The following is a 24104-nucleotide window of genomic DNA, read 5'->3' as shown; positions in this document are numbered from 1 at the left end:
AATTCATTTAAATTTAGCTTTGGTTTAGTTGATTTTGATTTCCATTTAAGAATTCATCTATCAGAAATTATTTCAATTTATTAAAAAGGCAACATTTCTAATTTTAGTTTAGAGAAACAAAATTTGTTAAATATTTTGTTATTGATTCAGGTATTTTTTTAATTTTTGATTCTCTCTAGATATGGCTCAGGTCTCTTCAATGTTTGTCTGTGGTTTAATATTCTGTAAGGTTTACTGTAAATTGAATCGCATCAAAAAGTCGAGACGTACAAATTATGCAAGATAATTTATCTTTAACATAAAAAGTCTGAGCAACAGTAAAAGTGATGCATTCCATAAACTGACATTTATTAAAATTAAAAAACATGCAGTTCTGTGCATGGACCACTAGATGGCACTAAAACACACGCACACACGTTTCTATAAGAATATATATCCCACATATCGTTCCTTATTTCCTTTAAAGATGCTTTCTTCAGTCATTATGTGTACATAGTGTGAAAGTGAAAATAAATCTTAAACTCATCAAGTCTTCTCGTGTGTGTGTTCATTTAGGGACAGATGTGCAGTATTTAACAACAATGCAGAAAATAGTGTGTGCCATCAAATGTGTGTTTACCGCGGAGGTAAGCAGAGAGTCAGAGAGAGACGACTCAGAAGGAAGACAGACGGCCAGAGAGACCAGAGAGCTGGTCAAGGACTCGTTAGAGACACCACCACCATCCAAACCTTTGCTGGCATTGGTCAAGCCAACCAGGTCGGAACTCTGCGATTGGTCGAAACAGGGCACAGAAAAGATGGAATCAGACGAGGAATTCAGTCTTTGTATGGTATGACAAGTTTAAAAGTGAAAAGAAAAAGATGAAGATTTAAAGAAGGGAAACTGAAACCTCTTATTATGAGAACAACCCACTCATGTAATATAACAAAGCTGTGTGTGTGAGTGTGTGTGTGTGTGTGTGTGTGTGTATAGAGAGCGAGTCTAAACTTCCGGATGATTCTTAGAGGGATTACAGGACCTGCATAGACTTGCCCTAAACACAGCTTACAAAATTCCACATCAGGCCGTGCAAACACACACAAACACACACAAACACTCAGATCCCGACAAACATGGCTCAACTTGTTTTCCTAAGAGAACGGGAAGAGAATCCCCCATTCGATTCCGCCTATGACATTAGGGAATGTAAGCATTCCACAGAGAACGAGAAAAGGGGGTGAGGAATACACACACACACACACATCCTCAGAATCCGACACACACAGATCAGCTACTGACTGAAACAGGGAACTCTTTCGCCAGACAAACACGTACGCGCACACACACACACACACACACACACACACCATATTTCTTCTGCTGTGACCTCAGATGTCAGGGGTCAAGAGCGCGGAACATTCCACAACAATTCCCAGATGCCGTTACCATGACAAGCGGACACTCGCTAAAACTCATCAGCGTGGCAACCGAGAATAATTGCTCTCTGATCTCAGGCCTGTTATAACAGTTACTTTGACTACTAGATAATATTCAATACATACTAACTAAAGTCAACATGAACTGTACACATCTACTGTAAATGATTCATCACTGTACATTACTCCAAAAAATATGTTTGTAGTCTTTAATTAAAGTGTATTTACTCTGAAAACAACAAATGTTTGGCTGCTCTCTAACGTCATGTTTCAACCCATATATAGTATATATTGTAGTAAATTGTAATAAAGTGTGGTTAGTAATAACTATACACTTCAGTATACTACAATTTACTTATGCAAACTATAGTATTCTGTAGTATTAATAACTATAGGAAATTGATCGTCTATAGAAGGGGTCCTCAACCTTTTTGACTCAAAGGCCCCCCATTGTATTCAACAATATTCAAATGCCCCTGTCCCACCCAATAAACCAAAAAAAACCTTACACAATTAGTTTAAAGATTAATATTAACTGGAAAACATTTATTAATAATAAAAATGCCCCAAAATAAGAAATATATAGTTTTATAGGATCCCCTTCTCGAATAAAGTGCTACACAATACTATTAATGAAAACCTGTATAACCTAACCTAATTGTATAATTTTTATTTATTATTATATTTGTATTCATTTATTTTTTGTCAAGTGTAAGTAGCATGTCTTGTGTTTGAGATGTCTGTAAGTGTTATACTTAAAATGTACAAAATATATATCTATATAGTTTTAATGCATTTCAATGCTCATTTTGTCTCATTTTAACACACTGGTCATCTTGAGGCCCCCTTGGAAGTCAGCTGAGGACCCATTGTGGGCCCTGGCCCCCCTGTTGAGTGCCATTGAACTATAGTATTCACTGTAGCATACTATAATATTTACTATAGTAAACAAATACATTGTAGTATACCGTAGCACATTTAAGCATTTCCTACACTTTTGAATGTATACTTAAGTATTCTGCAGTGAATTGATAAATAAATACTGATGTGAACTTAACATCCATAGTGTTTCGACAGCTCTATAGTACCTAGGTCGACAGTCTCACTACAGTTTACAGTAGTGCACACTACAAAGTGTACTACAGCATCTATTACGTGGTGATGGATAAAATCAGGACCATTATTTCCTTTTTAAACGATTATCCAGTTTCAATCAATGGTTTAAATCATTGAGTTTTGATCGGTGTTACCACAACATATTTATATATATATCGCAGGATATGAATCTCATTATCTTTCCCTTTATATTCGCACAAACAAGTGAAACGAATTTATGCCACAAAACCAAACAGCTTATACCACTGAAGCAGAGATGTTAATTAAAACATAAATAAACCTCTTCTGTCATGTCAGTTTGAGTTAGCCAATACTGATCTAAGAACAGATTTTTCTCTTGTAAGTGTAATTATTACAGCAAAGACCCACAGAATAGTGTTATTAAAATTTTGTTTAAATTCTACATTAAGATTTTTAAGAGTCTTTATATAAGCTCTTGACTTCAACGTTAAACCCAGATAAAGAGATAAACGAAGATTAGTTCAGCTTTAGAATTACGTCAGCTTTGGTTCTGCCACCCGATACAACACAGATGACGTACAGAAGCCATAAATAATCTCTATGTAGCATTTAAACATCAGTTTAATAACTCACATGTTAATGAAAATCACGCAAAAAAACAACAACCACACCAGAAAATCATGACATTGATCGTGACAGATTGTTTGTTGATGTGTGCTTCACGTGAGCTCTTCACTCTGATTGGATGACACTCACCACAGGCGTGGTCAAAGAGGAATGGCCACTGAGGAAGGAGTTAGACACTGATAGGCTAAGACCCAGATCAGGCTCAGCCTCCTGAAGGCCAGCAGGAGGAGGAAGCGGTGAAAAAGATGATGACGAGGAAGAGGATGAAGAGGGAGAGCTGTGGGAAGCCTGGAGCGAAGAAGAGAAACACGGAAGAGGAGGAAATGAAAAGAAAAAGATCAGAAGAAAACAGATAAAGATCTAAAATACCTGAGAAGTTGTTTAACAAGAGTTAAAGAAAAATATAGCAGCAGGAGAATAGATAAAGTTGATTTAAAGACGACATGAAATGTGTTTAACGCACTTTCTTGAACGCGACTCAATCCATCTGTATTTATTCGGATGGAAACATGTTATTCCGGCTTCATTTGAATTACTCCCACGTGTGTTGGGGAAAAACATATAACATGTAATTAATATATTATATTACATGAACAGCATTTTTGTCAGAGGTGCGGTTTCCTATGACGGTCTGCTGTATGTCACAATCGTGCAAGAAATTGCAAAAAAGTCAGTTTGTTATTTCAGGTTGTCTTTAAACAAGGGAACGAGCCGAAAAGCTCAGAGAAGAGAGACAAGTAAGAGCTACAATTTCTGTAGAGAAGAGAGAAAGGAAGACCGAAAGAGACACATCACGTTCGTCTCCTCTAAAGCACCTCAGTTTGACCTATTGACCTTAAACCTCTACAATGACCTCACGCGCAGGTCACCGATAACACGCGTGTGATGTGTGCACGTGGACAGTGACTCACCAGCTGTCTCTGTTTGGGCGGCAGGGCGGGTGGTGGCACGGGCTCGAGCACAGATTCCGAGCTGCTGTAAGAATCGTTAAATCCGTAAACCTCCTGAAAGCGTTTATTCCTCCTCTGCTCGTAAATACTCTCGTTCTGAGGCATCTGATAAAACACAGACGGCTGCGGCTCCGAGTAATCCTCCACAAACTGCATGTACTGCAGGACTAGAGAGAGAGATGCAGTTAAACACAATTGTACATTTGTACTTTTTAAACTTTCCGATCCACACACTTGCCCTTACTTTGCTTGCCCTTCTTCTCCGGCAGCGGTGGCGGGCTGTCGGGGTCGGTGGACAGCGAGAGGTCATCCCTGCCGTTGACCTGCGGCACGGGCGATGCAGGCGTCACCAGAGGGAAGGGCGGCGTGGGCTGCTCCTCTTCCGATAGGTTGTCGTAGTGAGACGGGAGGCGCTCGTAAAGAGGATAGGTCGATAGAATCGGCGCAGACCGCCGCTTCTTCTGCGGGAGGGCGGGGGGGCGCTTGCTATTGGCGGATCCTGGCGGGGGCGGAGTCCAGTAATCCAAGGAAGGCTGATTGGTCACGGGAGCACTGAAGCGGGTGTGGGCGGGGCACGGGGCGGGGCTTAGGGACTGCGGTTCCACCTGGCATTCGGGGAGGGGGCTCAGACAGCTGCTCGGACCCGTGGGAAACGGCAAGGGATCGGAAACGGAAAGGTCCTGGTTGAGGAAGTCGTAATCAGGATCGTATCCCTCTATTGAAGGACAACACGAGTGTCACACGTTAGTTACACAAACACAAATTTGTTGTTTGACAAGCAGGTGACAATTGCACAAACAAAAATACTCATGAGAGAAAAAATATGTTTTGTGCTGTGAATGATTGCCGGTCAAAATCGGAGGAAGAATGAATCAAATAAATAAGGAAGCAAGACATGACAATAAGCATCTACTTTAAGGAGAAACAAAAAAGTGTTTTTGTACCGAGTGTTTCACAGCTGGTGTTTCGTGAGCACCGGCCGCTGTCTCGCTCCAGAGAGGAGAGCTGCTCGTCGGATTTGCTGAGTTTTCCCATACTGTTACAGGGAGAGAGACGGGGAGAATCTCCTCCGTACGACTGACTGCCACCCGAGAAACGCCTCTGGAGGAGATCCACGTCAAACTCCTGATGCTTCAAGCCAAAAAACAAACAAACAACAGATGACATCACATCCTCACAACACTCTTCTGTAGTAACATGTAAAATATTGTGTTATTTTATCAATCCACACACATAAAAAAAAAGAATCATTCAAGAGTCATTTAAGAAAAGAGAGTTACTTTACTTACTATTTATCTGTATTGACATTTATAATCGTGGAATAAAAAATCTGAACTAAAATGAATGTTGTGACTTAATGAATATAACTTTTTACTTAAAGTCCCCCTAAAACGGAAGTTGCGATCATAGTCAGACACGTGAAAGTGAATTTCAAAGGTGAAATTTTGTGGGCGTGGCTTGCGTTTTTCACTGCAAATTGATTTGATGTGTAAAAACAGCCGTTGCATTTTTTAATGAAACTGGCCGCAGACTGACAGCTGAGGGGGAGGAGTTAAGGGATGCTCCACCCAAGCCGTCAAATTTATGTCATTTGAGATGGATCGCCGTTTCAGTGCGGAAGATTATGAGGGAACACAAATTTAAAAAAGAAAATGAGCCCTATTGATAGCCTATTTACAATAAAAGCTGCAACATTTCAGGAAAAAAATAAGAATTGTCATTTTTTATTTCACTGGGACTTTAAGAAACTAGAACGATTTAAGGATACGTCACATTAAAAAAGGACAAGATTAGGTCGTGCTCATCTCTATTTTACTTTTTATACAAGAAGCTCCGCCCTAAACTCACGCCACTGGCTGAGGCAAAGATCGACTCGTCCGGCGGCTCAAAACATATTTAACCTTCCAATGACACACTTATTGTTCTCTCTGCATATCAAACAGATCAGTTAACAGATTAAACAGAAGTTGTCATGATGTGATCAGGTGCCGTACCTGTCGGAGAGCTCCTGGAGACGGGCTGAGAGCAGATGAGACTCGACTCATCGGCGCTACCACGGCAACACGAGTGGGGGAGGGAACAGACTGTCGCTTCTTCGGTGGCAAAGCGGGCGGGCTATGGGCACAGCGCACATGAATATGCAAATGAGTTGACAAGTATGAAGTAAACAATGCAACAAGGTCAAATGAAACGAGCACAAACACAGTTAGTGGACACACACACAAACACACACCAAAGCAGAAGAGCTGTTGAATGTGTGGGTGATGATCTTAGGTCTTCAATGAAGCTTTTCCAGGTTACCATGGAAACATAAAGGAATGATATAATCTCCAGTGGGCGGGATTAAAGCGTGAAGCATCGCTAGACATAAATCCCAAAGGAATAATGATTCATGTTGGAATTTCTGTCAGAACTGGACATTTTATTAAGACATTCTTTTAAGAATAATGCAGAAAATATTGAAGAAACAAGAAACTAAATTTTTTTTATCCTCTGCTGGTATAAATTAATTTTCTGCTTGTGCTACGGCAATGTTAACTTGTTTTATTATAATATAATTTATTCTTTATATACTTCTAACCAACAACGTGTTCTACAAAACCAAGAGATCTACTTTTTGTTTCAGTCATATCAATATCTTGTATAAATCACCCTTTAAGATTTCAAACTTTGACAGAAATCCCATCTGGAATCCTGTTCACATTCCCTCTGGATTTATTAACTAGGTGTCATTCAGTATCTGTCATGCAAATCCACTAGACTCAAGCTTTCCCCTGATTGGCCGTTGCTTTGCCACACAATCACATGCTGGTAACTGTGTCCAGCCAATGAGGAAGCCCGATGGGTGCAACCGTGTCATGTCATAATACACACACAATTTCACCAACGGCTGACGTACATTTCCATCGCCGTGGCCATCCGCTGCCCGGCTACAGCATCAGATGACAACTGCATCCTGGTCCTGATCCCAGGACGACCAAACAATACCCGAGCCCAGAGAAAGAAGATCAGGACAGACAAACGATTACAGAAACAACAGAAAACACAGATGATGTGACTGAAGGACAGACGCAAGAGATGAAGAGAGAGAAACTGTGACAGAGTCAAACAATCATACAGTACAAAGATCAGAGCGTCTCGCAGACTTTTCCTTTGAGAAAGTGTTTATGTGGTGGTTTCACTACTGTATTATCCAGACAGAAAAATAAACAGACACAAAGTTCTGCTTTAGGACAAGAGTGCCTTCTCATGAGTGTGTCTCGGCGCACTGACTGGCGCACACTGCAACAGACACACTGACTAGAGCACACTGTAACAGACACACTGACTCATGCACACTGTAACAGACACACTGAGTAGCGCACACTGTAACAGACACACTGACTAGAGCACACTGTAACAGACACACTGAGTAGCGCACACTGTAACAGACACACTGACTAGAGCACACTGTAACAGACACACTGAGTAGCGCACACTGTAACAGACACACTGACTAGAGCACACTGTAACAGACACACTGAGTAGCGCACACTGTAACAGACACACTGACTAGAGCACACTGTAACAGACAAACTGAGTAGCGCACACTGTAACAGACACACTGACTAGAGCACACTGTAACAGACACACTGAGTAGCGCACACTGTAACAGACACACTGACTAGAGCACACTGTAACAGACAAACTGAGTAGCGCACACTGTAACAGACACACTGAGTAGCGCACACTGTAACAGACACACTGAGTAGCGCACACTGTAACAGACACACTGACTCATGCACACTGTAACAGACACACTGACTCATGCACACTGTAACAGACACACTGAGTAGCGCACACTGTAACAGACACACTGACTAGAGCACACTGTAACAGACACACTGAGTAGCGCACACTGTAACAGACACACTGACTAGAGCACACTGTAACAGACACACTGAGTAGCGCACACTGTAACAGACACACTGACTCATGCACACTGTAACAGACACACTGAGTAGCGCAAACTGTAACAGACACACTGACTCATGCACACTGTAACAGACACACTGACTCATGCACACTGTAACAGACACACTGACTGGCGCACACTGTAACAGACACACTGACTCATGCACACTGTAACAGACACACTGAGTAGAGCACACTGTAACAGACACACTGACTAGAGCACACTGTAACAGACACACTGAGTAGCGCACACTGTAACAGACACACTGAGTAGCGCACACTGTAACAGACACACTGAGTAGCGCACACTGTAACAGACACACTGACTAGTGCACACTGTAACAGACACACTGAGTAGAGCACACTGTAACAGACACACTGACTAGAGCACACTGTAACAGACACACTGACTTTTGCACACTGTAACAGACACACTGACTATTGCACACTGTAACAGACACACTGACTATTGCACACTGTAACAGACACACTGACTATTGCACACTGTAACAGACACACTGAGTAGCGCACACTGTAACAGACACACTGACTAGAGCACACTGTAACAGACACACTGAGTAGCGCACACTGTAACAGACACACTGACTAGAGCACACTGTAACAGACACACTGAGTAGCGCACACTGTAACAGACACACTGACTAGTGCACACTGTAATAGACACACTGACTATTGCACACTGTAACAGACAAACTGAGTAGCGCACACTGTAACAGACACACTGAGTAGCGCACACTGTAACAGACACACTGACTCATGCACACTGTAACAGACACACTGACTCATGCACACTGTAACAGACACACTGACTCATGCACACTGTAACAGACACACTGACTCATGCACACTGTAACAGACACACTGACTCATGCACACTGTAACAGACACACTGACTGGCGCACACTGTAACAGACACACTGACTCATGCACACTGTAACAGACACACTGAGTAGAGCACACTGTAACAGACACACTGACTAGAGCACACTGTAACAGACACACTGAGTAGCGCACACTGTAACAGACACACTGAGTAGCGCACACTGTAACAGACACACTGAGTAGCGCACACTGTAACAGACACACTGACTAGTGCACACTGTAACAGACACACTGAGTAGAGCACACTGTAACAGACACACTGACTAGAGCACACTGTAACAGACACACTGACTATTGCACACTGTAACAGACACACTGACTATTGCACACTGTAACAGACACACTGACTATTGCACACTGTAACAGACACACTGACTATTGCACACTGTAACAGACACACTGAGTAGCGCACACTGTAACAGACACACTGACTAGAGCACACTGTAACAGACACACTGAGTAGCGCACACTGTAACAGACACACTGACTAGAGCACACTGTAACAGACACACTGAGTAGCGCACACTGTAACAGACACACTGACTAGTGCACACTGTAATAGACACACTGACTATTGCACACTGTAACAGACAAACTGAGTAGCGCACACTGTAACAGACACACTGAGTAGCGCACACTGTAACAGACACACTGACTCATGCACACTGTAACAGACACACTGACTCATGCACACTGTAACAGACACACTGACTACGCACACTGTAACAGACACACTGACTAGCGCACACTGTAACAGACACACTGACTATTGCACACTGTAACAGACACACTGACTAGCGCACACTGTAACAGACACACTGACTAGAGCACATTGTAACAGACACACTCTATTCTCAAGAATAAACACCCCTGCACACACTGACTACTGCACAATGTAACAGAAACACTGTTGTACACACTAACTACAGCACAGTCTAAAAGATGATTAAGAGTATACACTATTGCACAAACGAACTAGTGCACACACTACCGAACCCCTAGTGTATGCTTTAGAAAATAACTAATGCACACTTAAAAAAGCTCTGCAGAGTACACTTGATGTTTACAGTAGTGCTCATTAAGAGCCCTAAGCATCCTACACAAACATGTTTACCTTAATATGTGGGCTGTAAAGTAAACATTGAGGTACACTAAATGAATAGTGAAAACTGAAAAGATAAAAACAGCATACTACTTCACAAATGTGCATTATATAACAAAGCACACTAAGCTCAAAAGTCCAACTAAACCTTTTTATGTGATGTGCTAGTGTAGAAGCTTTTAGAAACGAAAGTGTTTTGATTTCTTTCATAGCCACGCCCTCTCACCTGTGCTCTGCTAGTTTCAACCCGGGTAGAGGTGGTTTGGGCGGAGCCACCTCCTCCTCTGACATGTCAGTCAAGCTGTCGGTGGGTGTGACTGTAGGCGTGGTCTTACTCAGGATCGCCTTCTCTCGTTCAGTTAAAGGATTTTCACACACACTGAAATCCAGAAAGCGAGAGAGAGAGACAGAGAGAGATGTCACAGACTTCATCTATTTATTACAGATAAATAAATATCAGATTTTATGATGGTACCTCTCTATTTTGGCCACAAGGGGCACAGGTTTGCTCGGGGATGTTGGGGACGGTTGCTCTTGTTTCTCTATAGTGAGTTTCACCAGCTCCTGTTACACACACACACAAAAGATATAAATATTCCTGTGTTGTTTCAACCTTGTCACAAATGCAATGGTCAGCCCCTGACCTTCACGCCATCCAGCACCGCTTTGATCACCGTTGTAACCGTCGTCACCGTGTCCTTGTCTTCATGGTCGAATCCGTCCAGCATCACCTGATCCGACCAGCGAATGAGATTAGCCAAACTCTGATACACACGGTTATGACAGGACGACAACGCTGAGCTGCGAGAGAGAGAGAGGGTTTGACGTCATGCTCTGGATTATTCAGGTGTGTATATGCACATGTGTGTTGATATGAATGAGTCCGGCAGCAGAGGTGATGATGTGTGTGACACTGACCTGTGATGAACCCGCGTCTCTCCCTGCACCAGCGGCAGGACGGCCTCCAGGACTTTACTGGCTGAGCCTGGAAGCATCATCAGAACTTTGGTATCGATGGTCATCTTGTCCACAATCGTCTTGAAATATTTCAGCGCGCTCACGACGTCCTTCTCCTGCTCCTCCAATCGGCTCACCTTCTGCTCCGAAACCAAACATGAATATTCATTAGAGAAGACTTAGAGCTCATGTTTAGTGTGACAGAGCGACAGCAGTGTGAAGAGTGTATAGTGTGCTTATGTAAAGTGTGTAGAGTATGTAAAGTGTGTAAAGAGTGTGGGTAGTTTGTTTAAATAGTGTGCAATGGGTGAGAGAGTTTGTAGAGTTGCGTAGTGTGTGATTAGAGTTGTGTAGTGTTTGTAAAGAGTGAGAGAGATTGTGTGTACAGCTTTGTATAATTTGTCAAGAGTGTGAGTGTAGTTGCATGTGTAAAGTTGTGTAGACGTGTAGTGTGTGTAAAGAATAAGTGTGCGTAGAGCTTTGTAAAATTGTTTAGAGTTTGTGTGTGTGTGTGTGTGTCTAGTTGTATGTGTTAAATGTATGTGAGAGTTGTGTTGATATGTAGTTGAGTGTTTGTGTGTGTAGAGTTGTGTAGTGAAGTGTAGTGTGTGTGTGTGTGTGTGTGTGTGTTAAGGGAGTTTTGTAGTGGATTTAAAGAGTGAGAGAGAGTCTGTAGAGTGTAAAGAATAAGTGTGTGAAGAGCTTTATATAATCGTTTAGAGTTTGTCAAGAGTGTGTTTGTGTAAAAATGTGTGTATAAAGTTGTCAAGAATGTGTAGTTGTGTGAGTAAAAAAAGAGTCTGTAGAATTGTGTGGATGCGTGGTGGAGTGTGCGTAGAGTATAGTGTGTGTGAAGTTTTGTAGATGTGCAGTAGATTGTGTGTAGTGAGTGTAGATGTGTAGTGTGTGTGTAGAGTTGTGCAGTGCATTTTAAGAGTGAGAGAGTGTGTGTAGAGTGTAAAGAATGAGTGTGTGCATAGTTTTGCAGAATTGTGTAGAGTTTGTTAAGAGTGTGTAGCAGCATGTGTAAAAAGATTTGTGTAGATGTGAAGTACTAGAGTGTGTGTGAAGTTTTGTAGATGTGCAGTAGATTGTGTGTAGTGAGTGTAGATGTGTAGTGTGTGTGTAGAGTTGTGCAGTGCATTTTAAGAGTGAGAGAGTGTGTGTAGAGTGTAAAGAATGAGTGTGTGTATAGTTTTGCAGAATTGTGTAGAGTTTGTCAAGAGTGTGTAGCAGCATGTGTAAAAAGATTTATGTAGATGTGAATTATTAGAGTGTGTTGTAGAGTTGTGTAGAGTTGCTCTACCTTGTTGACGGGCTTCTCTGGTGTCTTCACGGTGGGCTCGACCTGAAGTTGTTTTCCTTTCTTCGATGGAGTTCGTTTTATCTTCGGTGAATGAAACTTCATCAGTTTCATGGTGAACGAGGAGAGGTGAGACTTCTGAGATTCTGAGAAGAAGAAACACAGAGAGAGACATTAGCGTGAAAACACAAAACTAAACATTTATACAAAGCGACGTACAGATCAGATAAACAATGGAAGCAGTTGATTACAAAAAAGCATAAATGCAATAAAAAGCCTAAAACATAGGGCTGGGTGATATATATCATGATTCACGCTCATTCTATATGTCTAAATCAATTGTGAAATTGATTGGATGTTCTATGTACAGCTCTTCTGTGAACAGCGGCTGTTTGATCAGTAGGAAGTGGAGATTTTCAGGGATTTTTTTGGATTTTGTTCGAAATCAGGTCACAGACGGTCGTTTTTCGATTTCGAATGTATTACGCTGAGCCCTTAAGAATCGCACGATGACTGATCCATTAAGAGAGGAGATCCATCACTGAATGAGTACGCAGGGATATTTACAACCACAATCAGAGTCATTTGAAATAATCAACACAATTCATCTGTACAAATAAATAAACACACACAAGCCCTGCAGCAGATAAACATTAACAAACAAACATACTCCCAAAGCCCCGTTACATAAACTACAGTCACTGACACAAAACTTTATCATAATTGGAATTTAATGGGCCATAATCACAGAGAGAGAGAGAGAGAGAGAGAGAGAGAAAGGGATTGAGTGAGTGAGTGAGCGTATGAGAGAGAGAGAAAGGGATTGAGTGAGTGAGTGTGTCAGAGAGAGAGAGAGAGATAGTGAGTGAGCATGTGAGAGAGAGTGTGCTTGAGTGAGTGAGTGAGTGAGTGAGAGAGAGTGATAGAGAGAGAGAGAGAGAGAGTGAGTGAGTGAGTGAGTGAGTGTGTCAGAGAGAGAGAGAGAGATAGTGAGTGACCATGTGAGAGAGATAGTGAGTGAGTGTGTGCTTGAGTGAGTGAGTGATAGAGTGATAGAGAGTGTGAGTGATAGAGAGTGAGAGAGTGATAGAGAGAGAGTGATAGACAGAGTGAGTGATAGAGAGAGAGAGAGTGATAGACAGAGTGACTGAGTGAGAGTGTGAGAGAGAGAGTGATAGAGAGAGAGTGATAGACAGAGTGAGTGATAGAGAGAGAGAGAGTGATAGACAGAGTGACTGAGTGAGAGTGTGAGAGAGAGAGTGATAGAGAGAGAGTGATAGAGAGAGAGTGATAGAGAGAGAGAGTGATAGAGAGAGAGTGATAGAGAGAGAGTGATAGAGAGAGAGTGTTGGAGAGAGAGTGATAGAGAGAGAGTGATGGAGAGAGAGTGATGGAGAGAGAGTGATGGAGAGAGAGTGATGGAGAGAGAGTGATAGAGAGAGAGTGATAGAAAGAGAGTGAGAGAGAGAGTTATAAGAGAGTGGGAGATGTGTTGCTTGTATTCAATAACATTCACAATAAAATAGACGACTACAATTTAACTGCAAAAATATTCCATTCAGACACACGCATGCACAGATACGCACGCGCACACAATGAACTCTGACCTCTGATGAGAGAAAGCGCTAGACTGAGTATGTGTGTGTGACTGGCGTATGACAATTCATGACATTACGTGTGTGTGTGTGTGTGTGTGTGTGTGTGTTGACATTCATTGACAGTGAGGGGCTCAGCCTTTCCGCTGCGAGCGTGCTCAGAACAATGCCTCCTGGGCAAAACGGAAAGGTCGTACTGTAACTCACATAGGTGGAGCCATTATGCTCCAAAACCCACAACACACACTCGTAATACCTCACCACACACACACACACAATGGGTGTATTAAGGCCTGCAGGCTGATAAAGGGGGTGGTGGAGCGTGGGTAATGTAGTCTTTAAACCACAATCAAAATCCAGATCACAGTCCATGACCCCCTCACCAATCACCCACAACTCAACACTAATGTGTGTAAGTGTGCGTCATACAAAGTTAAAGACAAAACATAGATCTGATGATCCTACAGACAGCGACGACTAAATAAAGCATCCTCTACACAACCATCAGAATCACAAGCATACACACTTTATAATGTTATCATACATCTCTCTCCCTCTGCCGGTCTAATGGAAGGCTGATAAAGCAGATATAAGATGCTCAAACTATGTTTAGAGGTCCTGATGAACACACACAATAGTTCAGCAAAGGATGCCCCGCCCAACTTTTTGCATCATTTCCTGTCAGTGACCCTATCGCTGCAGACTGCATTTCTTGACCTCCGGTTCAAGATCTGTTTCGACATTATGAACAGACACACGGGCGCGCGCGCACGCACACACACACACACACACACACACACACACACACACACACACGCACGCACACACGCACGCACGCACGCACACACACACACACGCACACGAACACACACACACACACACACACGAAACACGCACACACACTAATCTCTTGTGCCACCTGTAGGTCATGGTCACGACTTCCTGCTATGTCCTCAGCCTACCCATCAACTTCCTGTCTGGCTCCAGTGTGCTCCAACACTTCCGGTGGTTCTCTACACACACAAACATGGCTGTGCAATTAACCGAAAATGAATCGCTATCAGCAATTTTTGCCATCAACAATTACAAAAACAAAACAATCGAAGAAAACTATTATTGTGCCGCATTTCATTTGGCATGGATCCTCTCTTTTCCTTTGGTATAAATCCACAGCGCGCCCCTTTACAGTGGTTCAGCCGTGGCATTTCTTTACATTTATTTTGCAGTTGAATTCACAGTTTAAAAGCGATGTTATTTATTTGTCTATGTTGTTTTAAACGTTAATGAGTAATCGTGTAAAATAATCGGGATCTCAATGTTGGCCAAAATAATTGTGATGATTTTTGTCATAATTGAGCAGCCCTAAAAACAAGGATGTAAAATGGGTCACGAAACCATCTTTAGATAATAGCAGGAGTATGGATGAACAATCATGCATTGAGGAGAGAGAGAGAGAGAGAGAGAGAGAGAGATCAGGCTGTAATGTAGGTTACTGGAGCAGACGTGATATAAAGAGATATACTCAAGTGTTAAACAGCAGCGTGTCGCCCCGCCGGAGGACAGCAGACAGAGATGAGTAATCTCAAAATACAAGAGTGTGCATGAGTGTGTTTAGAGGATTTAGACTCTTCATATGACTTCATGAACAAACCCAAAAGTAATTCCCCTCACACACACACACACACATCTATTTCTGCTTTACACAACACACACACACACACACCTCTGTCTGTCACCAGGGTGACATACTGTAAGCGAGATGACACATGATTGACGTCTGTCAATTAAAATAAACATGTTTCCATGACTACACTATTTGCCGTTACAACACATCCCAGTAATACACAAAACAAAGAGTCTCAAATTGCTTATAGACATTTAAATGACATTTAAAAGCAACTTTCAAACAATGTTCAATTTTTTTGTATAATGTCTGTGTATTTATATCTTAACAATTAATCTGCCAATTAACTGTATGTTTATTCATCATATAGTAAAAGATAGTTTGAGCAGGCACGCACACTAACTCTCTCTCCCCTATCTGGACCGCTACGATATTGAAGCCAATTCAAGCGTATATCTTAAAGGAGTAGTTCACTTTCAAAATGAAGTATTGAACGCGTGTATCTCAGAACAGAGCAAGGCATGTATTTGTGTTTATAAAGCATATACTTTTTTTTTTGAAAATCCGATCATCTCGCTAGATAATAACATTATTTATCGTCTAGTATGGTTTAAAGTCCTTTGAAGCTGCACTGAAACTGTCATTTTGACTTTCAACCGTTTGGAGTCCATTGAAGTCCACTATCTGGAGAAAAATCCTGGAATGTTTTCATCAAAAACCTTAATTTCTTTAAGACTAAAGAAAATAAAACATAAACATCTTGGATGACATGGAGGTGAGTAAATTATCATGAACATTTATTTTGAAAGTTATCTTCTCCTTTAACCTAAACAAAAATTTTGAAACACCGCCTACTCATTCAGTGACGCATTTAAAGGGCTAGGTCACACAAAAATAAACAATTCTGTCATCATTAATTCACCCTCAGGTTGTTTCTTACCTACATTCATTTTGTTGTTCTGTTCAACGCAAAGATATTTGTAAGAATGTTAGCAATTCATAGTAGAAAACTTATTTTTTTATATTTTGATGTTCTGTTGGACACAAAGTTAGATATTGTGAAGAATTCAGGAACACGAACATTTCTGGGGCGCGATTAATCGCGTTCAGAATAAAAGTTTGTTTCTACGATATATATGTACGTGTACTGTGCATATTCATTTTGTATTTATTAGCGCATACAAACTATATAATATATACATAAAATGTATATAGTTAAGAAAAAAGAAAAGAAAAAAACATATATATACAATTTCAAGTACATGTAAATATTTCCTAAATTTGTATTCGTGACAATGTGTTTGTATTTATAAATACAAAATTAATATGCACAGTACATAGACATATATTATGTAAACACAAACTTTTATTCTGGATGCAATCAATTAATTGACATCTCTATTTTATTTGTTATATTGTCATATTTAAAATTATTCATGCACTCTGTATAACATAAATACTAAAGTTAAATAATGTGTTAAATTGTGTCTGTTGATATCTTCAGGGTACTTTCACAAATTCATTTTGGTAAAATTCTTTAAACTGCTAATGATACAACTATGATGAGCATTTACATTAGCTGGTCCGAAAAATGATCCGATCCGTGACCCAATATCTATAAAACGATCCAAACCCGTATTTTTGTAATCCGTTGCACCTCTAGAACAGACAAATATTCCAATAAATAAATAAAGGACTGGAAATGCCAACAGTGACATTTATGAGTTATTTTAGAAACATCAACCCGGAACCTTAAAGAAAATAAATAAAACATGGCATTTTTAACTTGGAAACATTGGTTACGTCAGCTGATCAGCACCATACAGACAGTTTTTGATTTCAAATCTATTTGGTAAATAACAGCTTAAGATTGAATCACACCACAGGGAAGAAATAAACAAGACGGATCATCTCCAAAACAAAAACACATTAAAAGTCTCTCTGTCTGACCTTTTATTCTGTCTGCTCAATGTCATGACTGTGCACTTTCTCAGCGCTCCGGGGTCCGGATGTATTTTTCCCATTGATTTTCTTTTGCGTTTATAAAAAGGTTGTTCAACAAGACGTTTCCGGCCTTTAAGCCATAGTTCATCAAAAGTTCTTTCATCATTCACTCCTCCTGATGTCATTTCAAAGCTGTATGATTATCTACAATAGAAGATAGTTTGAAGAATGTCGGTAACTGACCTCCACTGCATTAACACAAAACCACTGAGACATTTCTCAAAATATCTACTTTTGTGGTTCCAGTGAAGAAAGAGCCATAAACAGGTTTTGAACAACAAGAGGGGGAATAAATTATGTTTATTTATTAAGGATGTTTATTTTAAGGTCAACTGTCTCTTTAAACAAACAGTCAATATTGAGCTCTATTTCAGCATGTCCAAAACCGCAACCCTGATTTGAGGACAAATGATAATATATCACCTCAAAAACAGACAGGAGGCTTCCGTAGCAATGTTTGGCTTGAGTTTCACAGACTGCAGACAGAGAGTTTAATAAGAACAGAGTTTCTGCTATCAGCCGTCTCAATAAAGGGATATTAAAGGGATAGTTCACCGCAAATCAAAAATCCTGTTATCATTTACCTACTCTCAAGTGATTCCAAATCTGTATAAACGTTTTCGTTCTGATGAACACAGAGAAAGATATTTGGAAGAATGCTTGCAACCAAAACAGTTCTTGGACCCCATTGACTCCCATAGTAGGACTTTTTTTCTTTTCTGTTGAACCCCAAATAAGATATTTTTGAAGAATGTAGGAAAGCAAACAGTTCTGAAGCATTTTTCACTACCATTGTCATTTTTCCTACTATGGGAGTCAATGGTGGCCAGGAACTTGGTTATAAGCATTGGTCTAAGTATCTTTCAGAACAAAGAAAATCATACAGATTTGCAACAACTCGAGTAAAATTTAGCTAAACTATCCCTTTAAAGAAACAGCTCACCTAAAAATCCCTATTGAATTTACCCTGGTCATTTTTATTCCCACTATGGAAGTTGATTTTTTGGATGAACCATTCCTTTTATAGATTTTAAAACAGCAAGTTTTACGAAAGCTATAAAAAGTGGATTTAAGAATAACTGCTTTGTATTTTATAGAGAAACTCTCATCACCTCACTTAAGACCGAGCACTCATTCCTAAACAATCCAAACAAATGTCTCAGAAAGCATTTATTAAGACTTTGTGAGTGAAGACTTCCTGTCGGTTTTTCTCCTCCGGACTCTTTGTGGATGCAGATCTTTCGGGCGGATCCACCCAGAACTGGACTGGATGAAATGAGCACTTGCACAAAAGCCACACGACTGGAATGTCACATCTGAAGCTTCAGTGTTTCCAGAAATGTTGTCTTTGTTGGAAAATAGCATATTCAGATTGAGAGCTTTGTAATATATTCGCTTATAATCGCAACGTTGAGAATAAAAGTGCCACGGTAAGACAAGTCATGTGTCGGTAAGACAAACATGACACAAATCGTGCGTGTACTTACATCATTACAAAACACATACAAACCCAAACAGACAAACACAATTACAACAATTGTAAAATAGAATCTAAATCTAAAGATATGCAGCAAATTTTTTAAAGTATGGCAATGGTCTCTCTTGACCGACAACACCAGAACCAGAACAACACTCATTCATAAATCTTCGACCTCAAACAATGATTCGTCCTTCAAGAGATCAATTAATGGAGTCGTATGACATGATTAAGAAAACGTATCAACTTGTGTTTTTGGTGCAAAGGAAAAAAAATATTTTTAACCGTACATTATTGTTGCTTCTCTTTGTCCCGCCTTTCTAAAATGCATAGATTTTTGCAAAACTCATCGCTCTGAAAAGCACATTGTGTTCTGATTGGCCAGTTGAGCAGTTTGTTTTTATTGGCTAAAATACCTCAATTGTGTGGCAGAAATGTTACACCTTTTACCACAAGCTCAAACTTCCAGCTCTTCCGTGAACTACTGCTCTTTGATATGTAGGAAGTACTGCTCGATCTAAAATCACTACGAGATTGAGTTGTTTATAACATGCATTTGCAAAATCAACACTCGTCTATCATGGTTTAGTGACTTTGGACGTCTTATACATGCACAAACGGTTATATAACGCACTTAATCAAAAGCAAAACATTAAATTGCGTTCGAGCACCCTTCACCCCTTTAACACATGACTTATTCATTTATTTCTTAATAGCCACATCAGCAGATTAAAACATGAATAAATAATATGTGCTAGTATATATAATTATTTTCTGACAAATCGCATACAGAATTGTCGGAGGTTTAGTATTTCTTAAGAGAATAATCAAGTGCACTAAGCATAAAAGATGAATCTTAACATCACTTAGCCATTGTGCAAAGCATGCTGGGAAACTAAAGAACCGTAATGTTTGGGATAAGGTTCACAAACTTTCTACAATTTATACCTGTCTAAGGCAATTCTTAAATAAATGTTTTGATTCTGTGTTTTATACCGTCCTCCTCCATGAACTACGGATCTTTGATCAGAAAGAACGGCTCGATCTCGATCAGTCACTTAAAACATGCATATGAAAAAGCAACAGTCGTCAAACTTCATCGTTAAAAATATATATTATTATCATGAAAATACCTAAAACGGTTTGAAGAACAGCGATAGAATATGACCATTGGCATTTCCTGGGTTGTGGCTAAAAGGGTTACAGCCGAAGCAAAATCTGATCATAAAATTACAATTAATTACATTAGCTAACGCCTACACCTACCCTTAACCTAACAATAATAAAAACATAGTAATAAACTGTTGTCAGCGAGACAAAAATTATGCGGTGAATTGCGCATGCCCAGTGAAGGTAACTGTATCACTTTTATCCAAAACAAATTTCCTGGAACTACTTGAGAAATCGTTCTTCTTCTGTGTCCCATATTGCACAATATATCATCCCAGCCCTTACTGAATTTACTGTAACTTTTTTAAGAAGAAAGTTACAAATATTTTTCCTTGAAAAGGAAAGATTGAAAACAATGTTCTTCTGCTTTTAACTTTATAATTTTTATTGATTTTTATTAGAACTGCAGCCAAAGTAGTTGCAATTTTGAAACCGGAAAATGCATAAATATTGAAGTATTACATTTCGAAACGTCGAGATAAAATCACCCAACTCTAATCACTTGGACAACTACTGTGTTTGAACAGAGACTTTACTAGCATTAACACACATAAAAAAGGTACGGTGTAAATAAAACCACGAAATGCAAAGTCCATGTTGTTATATTACATATCACTCTTGTTATCTAGCAAAGTCCAAATTCTTTCAAAAGAAGCTTTACAAATGACCTTTAGGATACAAAACAATCATCAGATAAGATCATAGCTCACCCGTGTCATCTGCTTCTCCAGTATTGAAATACTCTGTCTCCTCTAGAAGATGTTGAGCTCTCCGGCTGCTGTTCCCCATGTGGAACCCACGCAAGCTTTGGCTACCAAACTCAAGAATTAGTTTTGATCCTCCAAGCCCGAAACATGGACCTTCAGGAGATCCAACCACCAGACGTCAAAAATAAGCATCCAGGACCGGAGACATAACAGGGATCACAATTAGTCACCGTCACTCGAATCTCATGACCTGACTCACACGTCAATTCTACTGGATTTTATAAATAAACAAAACTTCCAGAATCCATCGTCACGGCGATCGCGTGCCGGATAACGCTGATGTGCCAAAACATCCAAATTCCAAAATGAACCGTGGACAGATCAGACAGCGACAGTCTGATGCTCAGCACAGCGCTGAAAAACCATCACACACGTGAGAAATGATCGATACGTAGCCTTTGGCATGGAACGCTCGACACGAACTACGATGTGGAAAAAGACTGGGAACGATCAATAAATCTCCATTACAACATTCGGATGAGTCAAAAAATCATTCTTTTGTGTATCTCTGCCCTCGTGCGACATCCATCAACCCGTCCAGCTCGAGCTCACTAAACTTCTGTATGTGTACAAACACACGTCTGCTGTTTCTCTCAAAGCACGAACAGAGAAAGTGTGTAATTACAGAAGCTCAGGATAGCATCAGCGTGCTTTTATTCTCGTAGTCGACTGCACTTATTTCTCCAAAATCTCCCCAAATTACAGTTCAGGGATAATTTTGGCCAGTCAGAGGTCAAAATATAGCCAGCGGCCAATCACAGCACACTCCACCACAATGCAACACAACCAATCAGGCCCTGTGAAAATATTACAGTGATTTATAAGGTTTATTTTTGTTTTTTTCAGGAGTGAATGAAGGATCAACATGAACACACGTAAGATTTTATTCTTCAGCAAACGCCAATAGGGAAAAGAACAATTCTTTTATAATACGAATGACACAATATCACTTTACTTTATATCTTAAATTACATGTACTTCGTGCACAAATAATCTTCTGCTGAGTAAACTAACGGTACTGTTTAGCGTGTTGTCAAAATGTTTATATGCTCTGCTTGTAAGTCGCTTTGGATAAGAGTCTGCCAAATGAATAAATGTAAAATGTATTGTGTTTTTTGTGTAATTTGTGTAGTAGATGTTAATTTTATTACATTGCTGAACACAGAACGCTAGCTTGCCGTGTAAATGCGTGAACTCTCTTTCAGAGATCTGAATACCAATCAAAGAACAAACACAAACACACACGTTCAGCTCATTTCTAATGTGCAACACATGTTAAAAAAAAACTTGTTGTTCAAATTTATACACACTCATCATGTTTAAATAAAATGTAGATACTCTTGTTTCCAAGCATTGGCATAACAAGACAAGAACTCACAGAACCCCGACACACCCATCGAATAAATGACATTATGAAGTTATTTTGGGACTGTCACAAGTGCTTCACATAATTCCTCAGAAACACTCAGATATAACTCTGAACACTCAACATGAAAAACATCCCTACATTAAAGCATTACATCATTCATAAATCAACAAAAATGACTCAATGTAGTGTGATATAAAGTTACTCATAACTCATGATATTTCACACACTTATTGATTCAAGATTCTTCGCACACTCATTTTCCTCCACAAAGTTTATTTTCTCACTGTCGTAAGGAAGTCGAAGGAGGTCGAATCAGCTTCCTGGTTTTGTCCAACACCACAGAAAGACACGTTTATTTACTTTTTTGTTTGTTAAATCTTTGTTTACATTATATTTATTCTGTTTTAATACAGTATATAGATCTATGCTTAACCATAGTTATCTATTCGAACTTTTTAACTTTGCACTACGCCCCTTTTCTTTGTATACACTATTCACACACTACGTTTGCATGCTTTATCTATACAAATGTACAATTTTTGAAATGCCAATAAAGCACACTTCAATTAAAATAGAGAGATAAAAAGAGAAAGTAACAGAGAGATTCATGCAGTCTCCCAAGTAGTAAGACCGAAGGTGAATGAATAACAAAGTTGTTTGCTTGGAAAAAAGGGAGTCGACTCTTAATCACGCAAACTTGTCCATGGACACTCCATAAACCAACAATGGATTTTTAAGGTCCTATGTTATGTATTAATACTAAGATTTCCAAACTTTGCATCTCTGTATAGTATTCAAATTCACATGAAATCCTCGATCTAACAACAGTACAACATCTTAACCATGTGAATTCCACCTTCCTTGACAGAGAGAGACAAACAAAAAGAGTGAGAGAAAGACTGAGAGAGTGAAAGAGAGTGTGTGAGAGAGAGAGAGAGAGAGAGAGAGAGAGAGAGAGGGAGAGAGAGCGAGGAAGAGACGAAAGGAGGAAGAGACGGAGGGAGAGAGAGACGGAGGGAGAGCGAGACGGAGGGATAGCGAGACGGAGGGAGAGCGAGACGGAGGGAGAGCGAGACGGAGGGAGAGCGAGACGGAGGGAGAGCGAGACGGAGGGAGAGAGAGAGAAGAGACAGAGGGAGAGAGAGGGAGAGAGGGAGAGAGACGGAGGGAGAGACAGAGAATGAGAGAGAGAGAGAGAGAGAGAGAAGAGAAGAGAGAGAGATGGAGAGAGAGAGGAGACAGAGGGAGAGCGAGAGAGAGATGGAGAGAGGGAGAGAGAGAGAGAGAGAGAGAGAGAGAGAGAGGAAGAGACAGATGGAGGGAGAGACGGAGGGAGAGAGAGACGTAGGGAGAGCGAGACGTAGGGAGAGCGAGACGGAGGGAGAGCGAGACGGAGGGAGAGTGATAGGGGGGAGAGCGATAGGGGGGAGAGAAGAGAGAGAGATAGAGAGAAGAGACAGAGGGAGAGAGAGAGAGAGAGAGAGAGAGAGAGAGGGAGGGAGGAAGAGACAGAAGGAGGGAGAGACGGAGGGAGAGAGAGACGGAGGGAGAGAGAGACGGAGGGAGAGCGAGACGGAGGGAGAGCGAGACGGAGGGAGAGAGAGACAGAGGGAGAGAGAGACGGAGGGAGAGGGATATGTCAAGTCCTACCACGACCAAAGAACAACCAGCACAACACAAAACAACACTGACAGGACAACACACACAAACTGACACTAGAGAGAGAGAGAGAGAGAGAGAGAAGGAGAGAGAGAGAGAGAGAGAGAGAGAGAGAGAGAGAGAGAGGAGAGAGAGAGAGAGAGAGAGAGA

At 40.5% G+C, this 24104-nt stretch overlaps 1 protein-coding gene across 5 annotated transcripts in view; it reads right to left on the bottom strand.

Moving 5' to 3' along the window:
- rapgef1b (Rap guanine nucleotide exchange factor (GEF) 1b) overlaps positions 1-24104 on the bottom strand; it is a 33825-nt gene that overhangs the window by 7544 nt on the left and 2177 nt on the right. Inside the window, exons 1-13 of one of the 5 annotated variants that reach the window (XM_056731039.1) lie at positions 20870-21008; positions 12293-12435; positions 10948-11126; positions 10674-10830; positions 10505-10593; positions 10256-10408; positions 6970-7032; positions 6065-6185; positions 5015-5201; positions 4315-4785; positions 4032-4237; positions 3250-3408; positions 620-766 (exon numbers count right to left, since the gene is read on the bottom strand). In XM_056731039.1, the coding sequence (XP_056587017.1) occupies positions 620-766; positions 3250-3408; positions 4032-4237; positions 4315-4785; positions 5015-5201; positions 6065-6185; positions 6970-7032; positions 10256-10408; positions 10505-10593; positions 10674-10830; positions 10948-11126; positions 12293-12435; positions 20870-20948 (2154 nt within the window). In that variant the 5' untranslated portion in view covers positions 20949-21008. Of the gene's footprint in view, positions 1-619; positions 767-3249; positions 3409-4031; positions 4238-4314; positions 4786-5014; positions 5202-6064; positions 6186-6969; positions 7033-10255; positions 10409-10504; positions 10594-10673; positions 10831-10947; positions 11127-12292; positions 12436-20869; positions 21009-24104 lie in introns of those variants that run through there. The other 4 variants (XM_056731040.1, XM_056731041.1, XM_056731043.1 and 1 more) reach the window with 4 other exon arrangements.

The sequence above is a fragment of the Triplophysa dalaica genome, chromosome 19, assembly GCF_015846415.1.
Source record: "Triplophysa dalaica isolate WHDGS20190420 chromosome 19, ASM1584641v1, whole genome shotgun sequence".
Classification (NCBI taxonomy): domain Eukaryota; kingdom Metazoa; phylum Chordata; class Actinopteri; order Cypriniformes; family Nemacheilidae; genus Triplophysa; species Triplophysa dalaica.
Note: the sequence above shows the minus strand (reverse complement) of the source record. Positions and strands in the feature narration are given on the sequence as shown.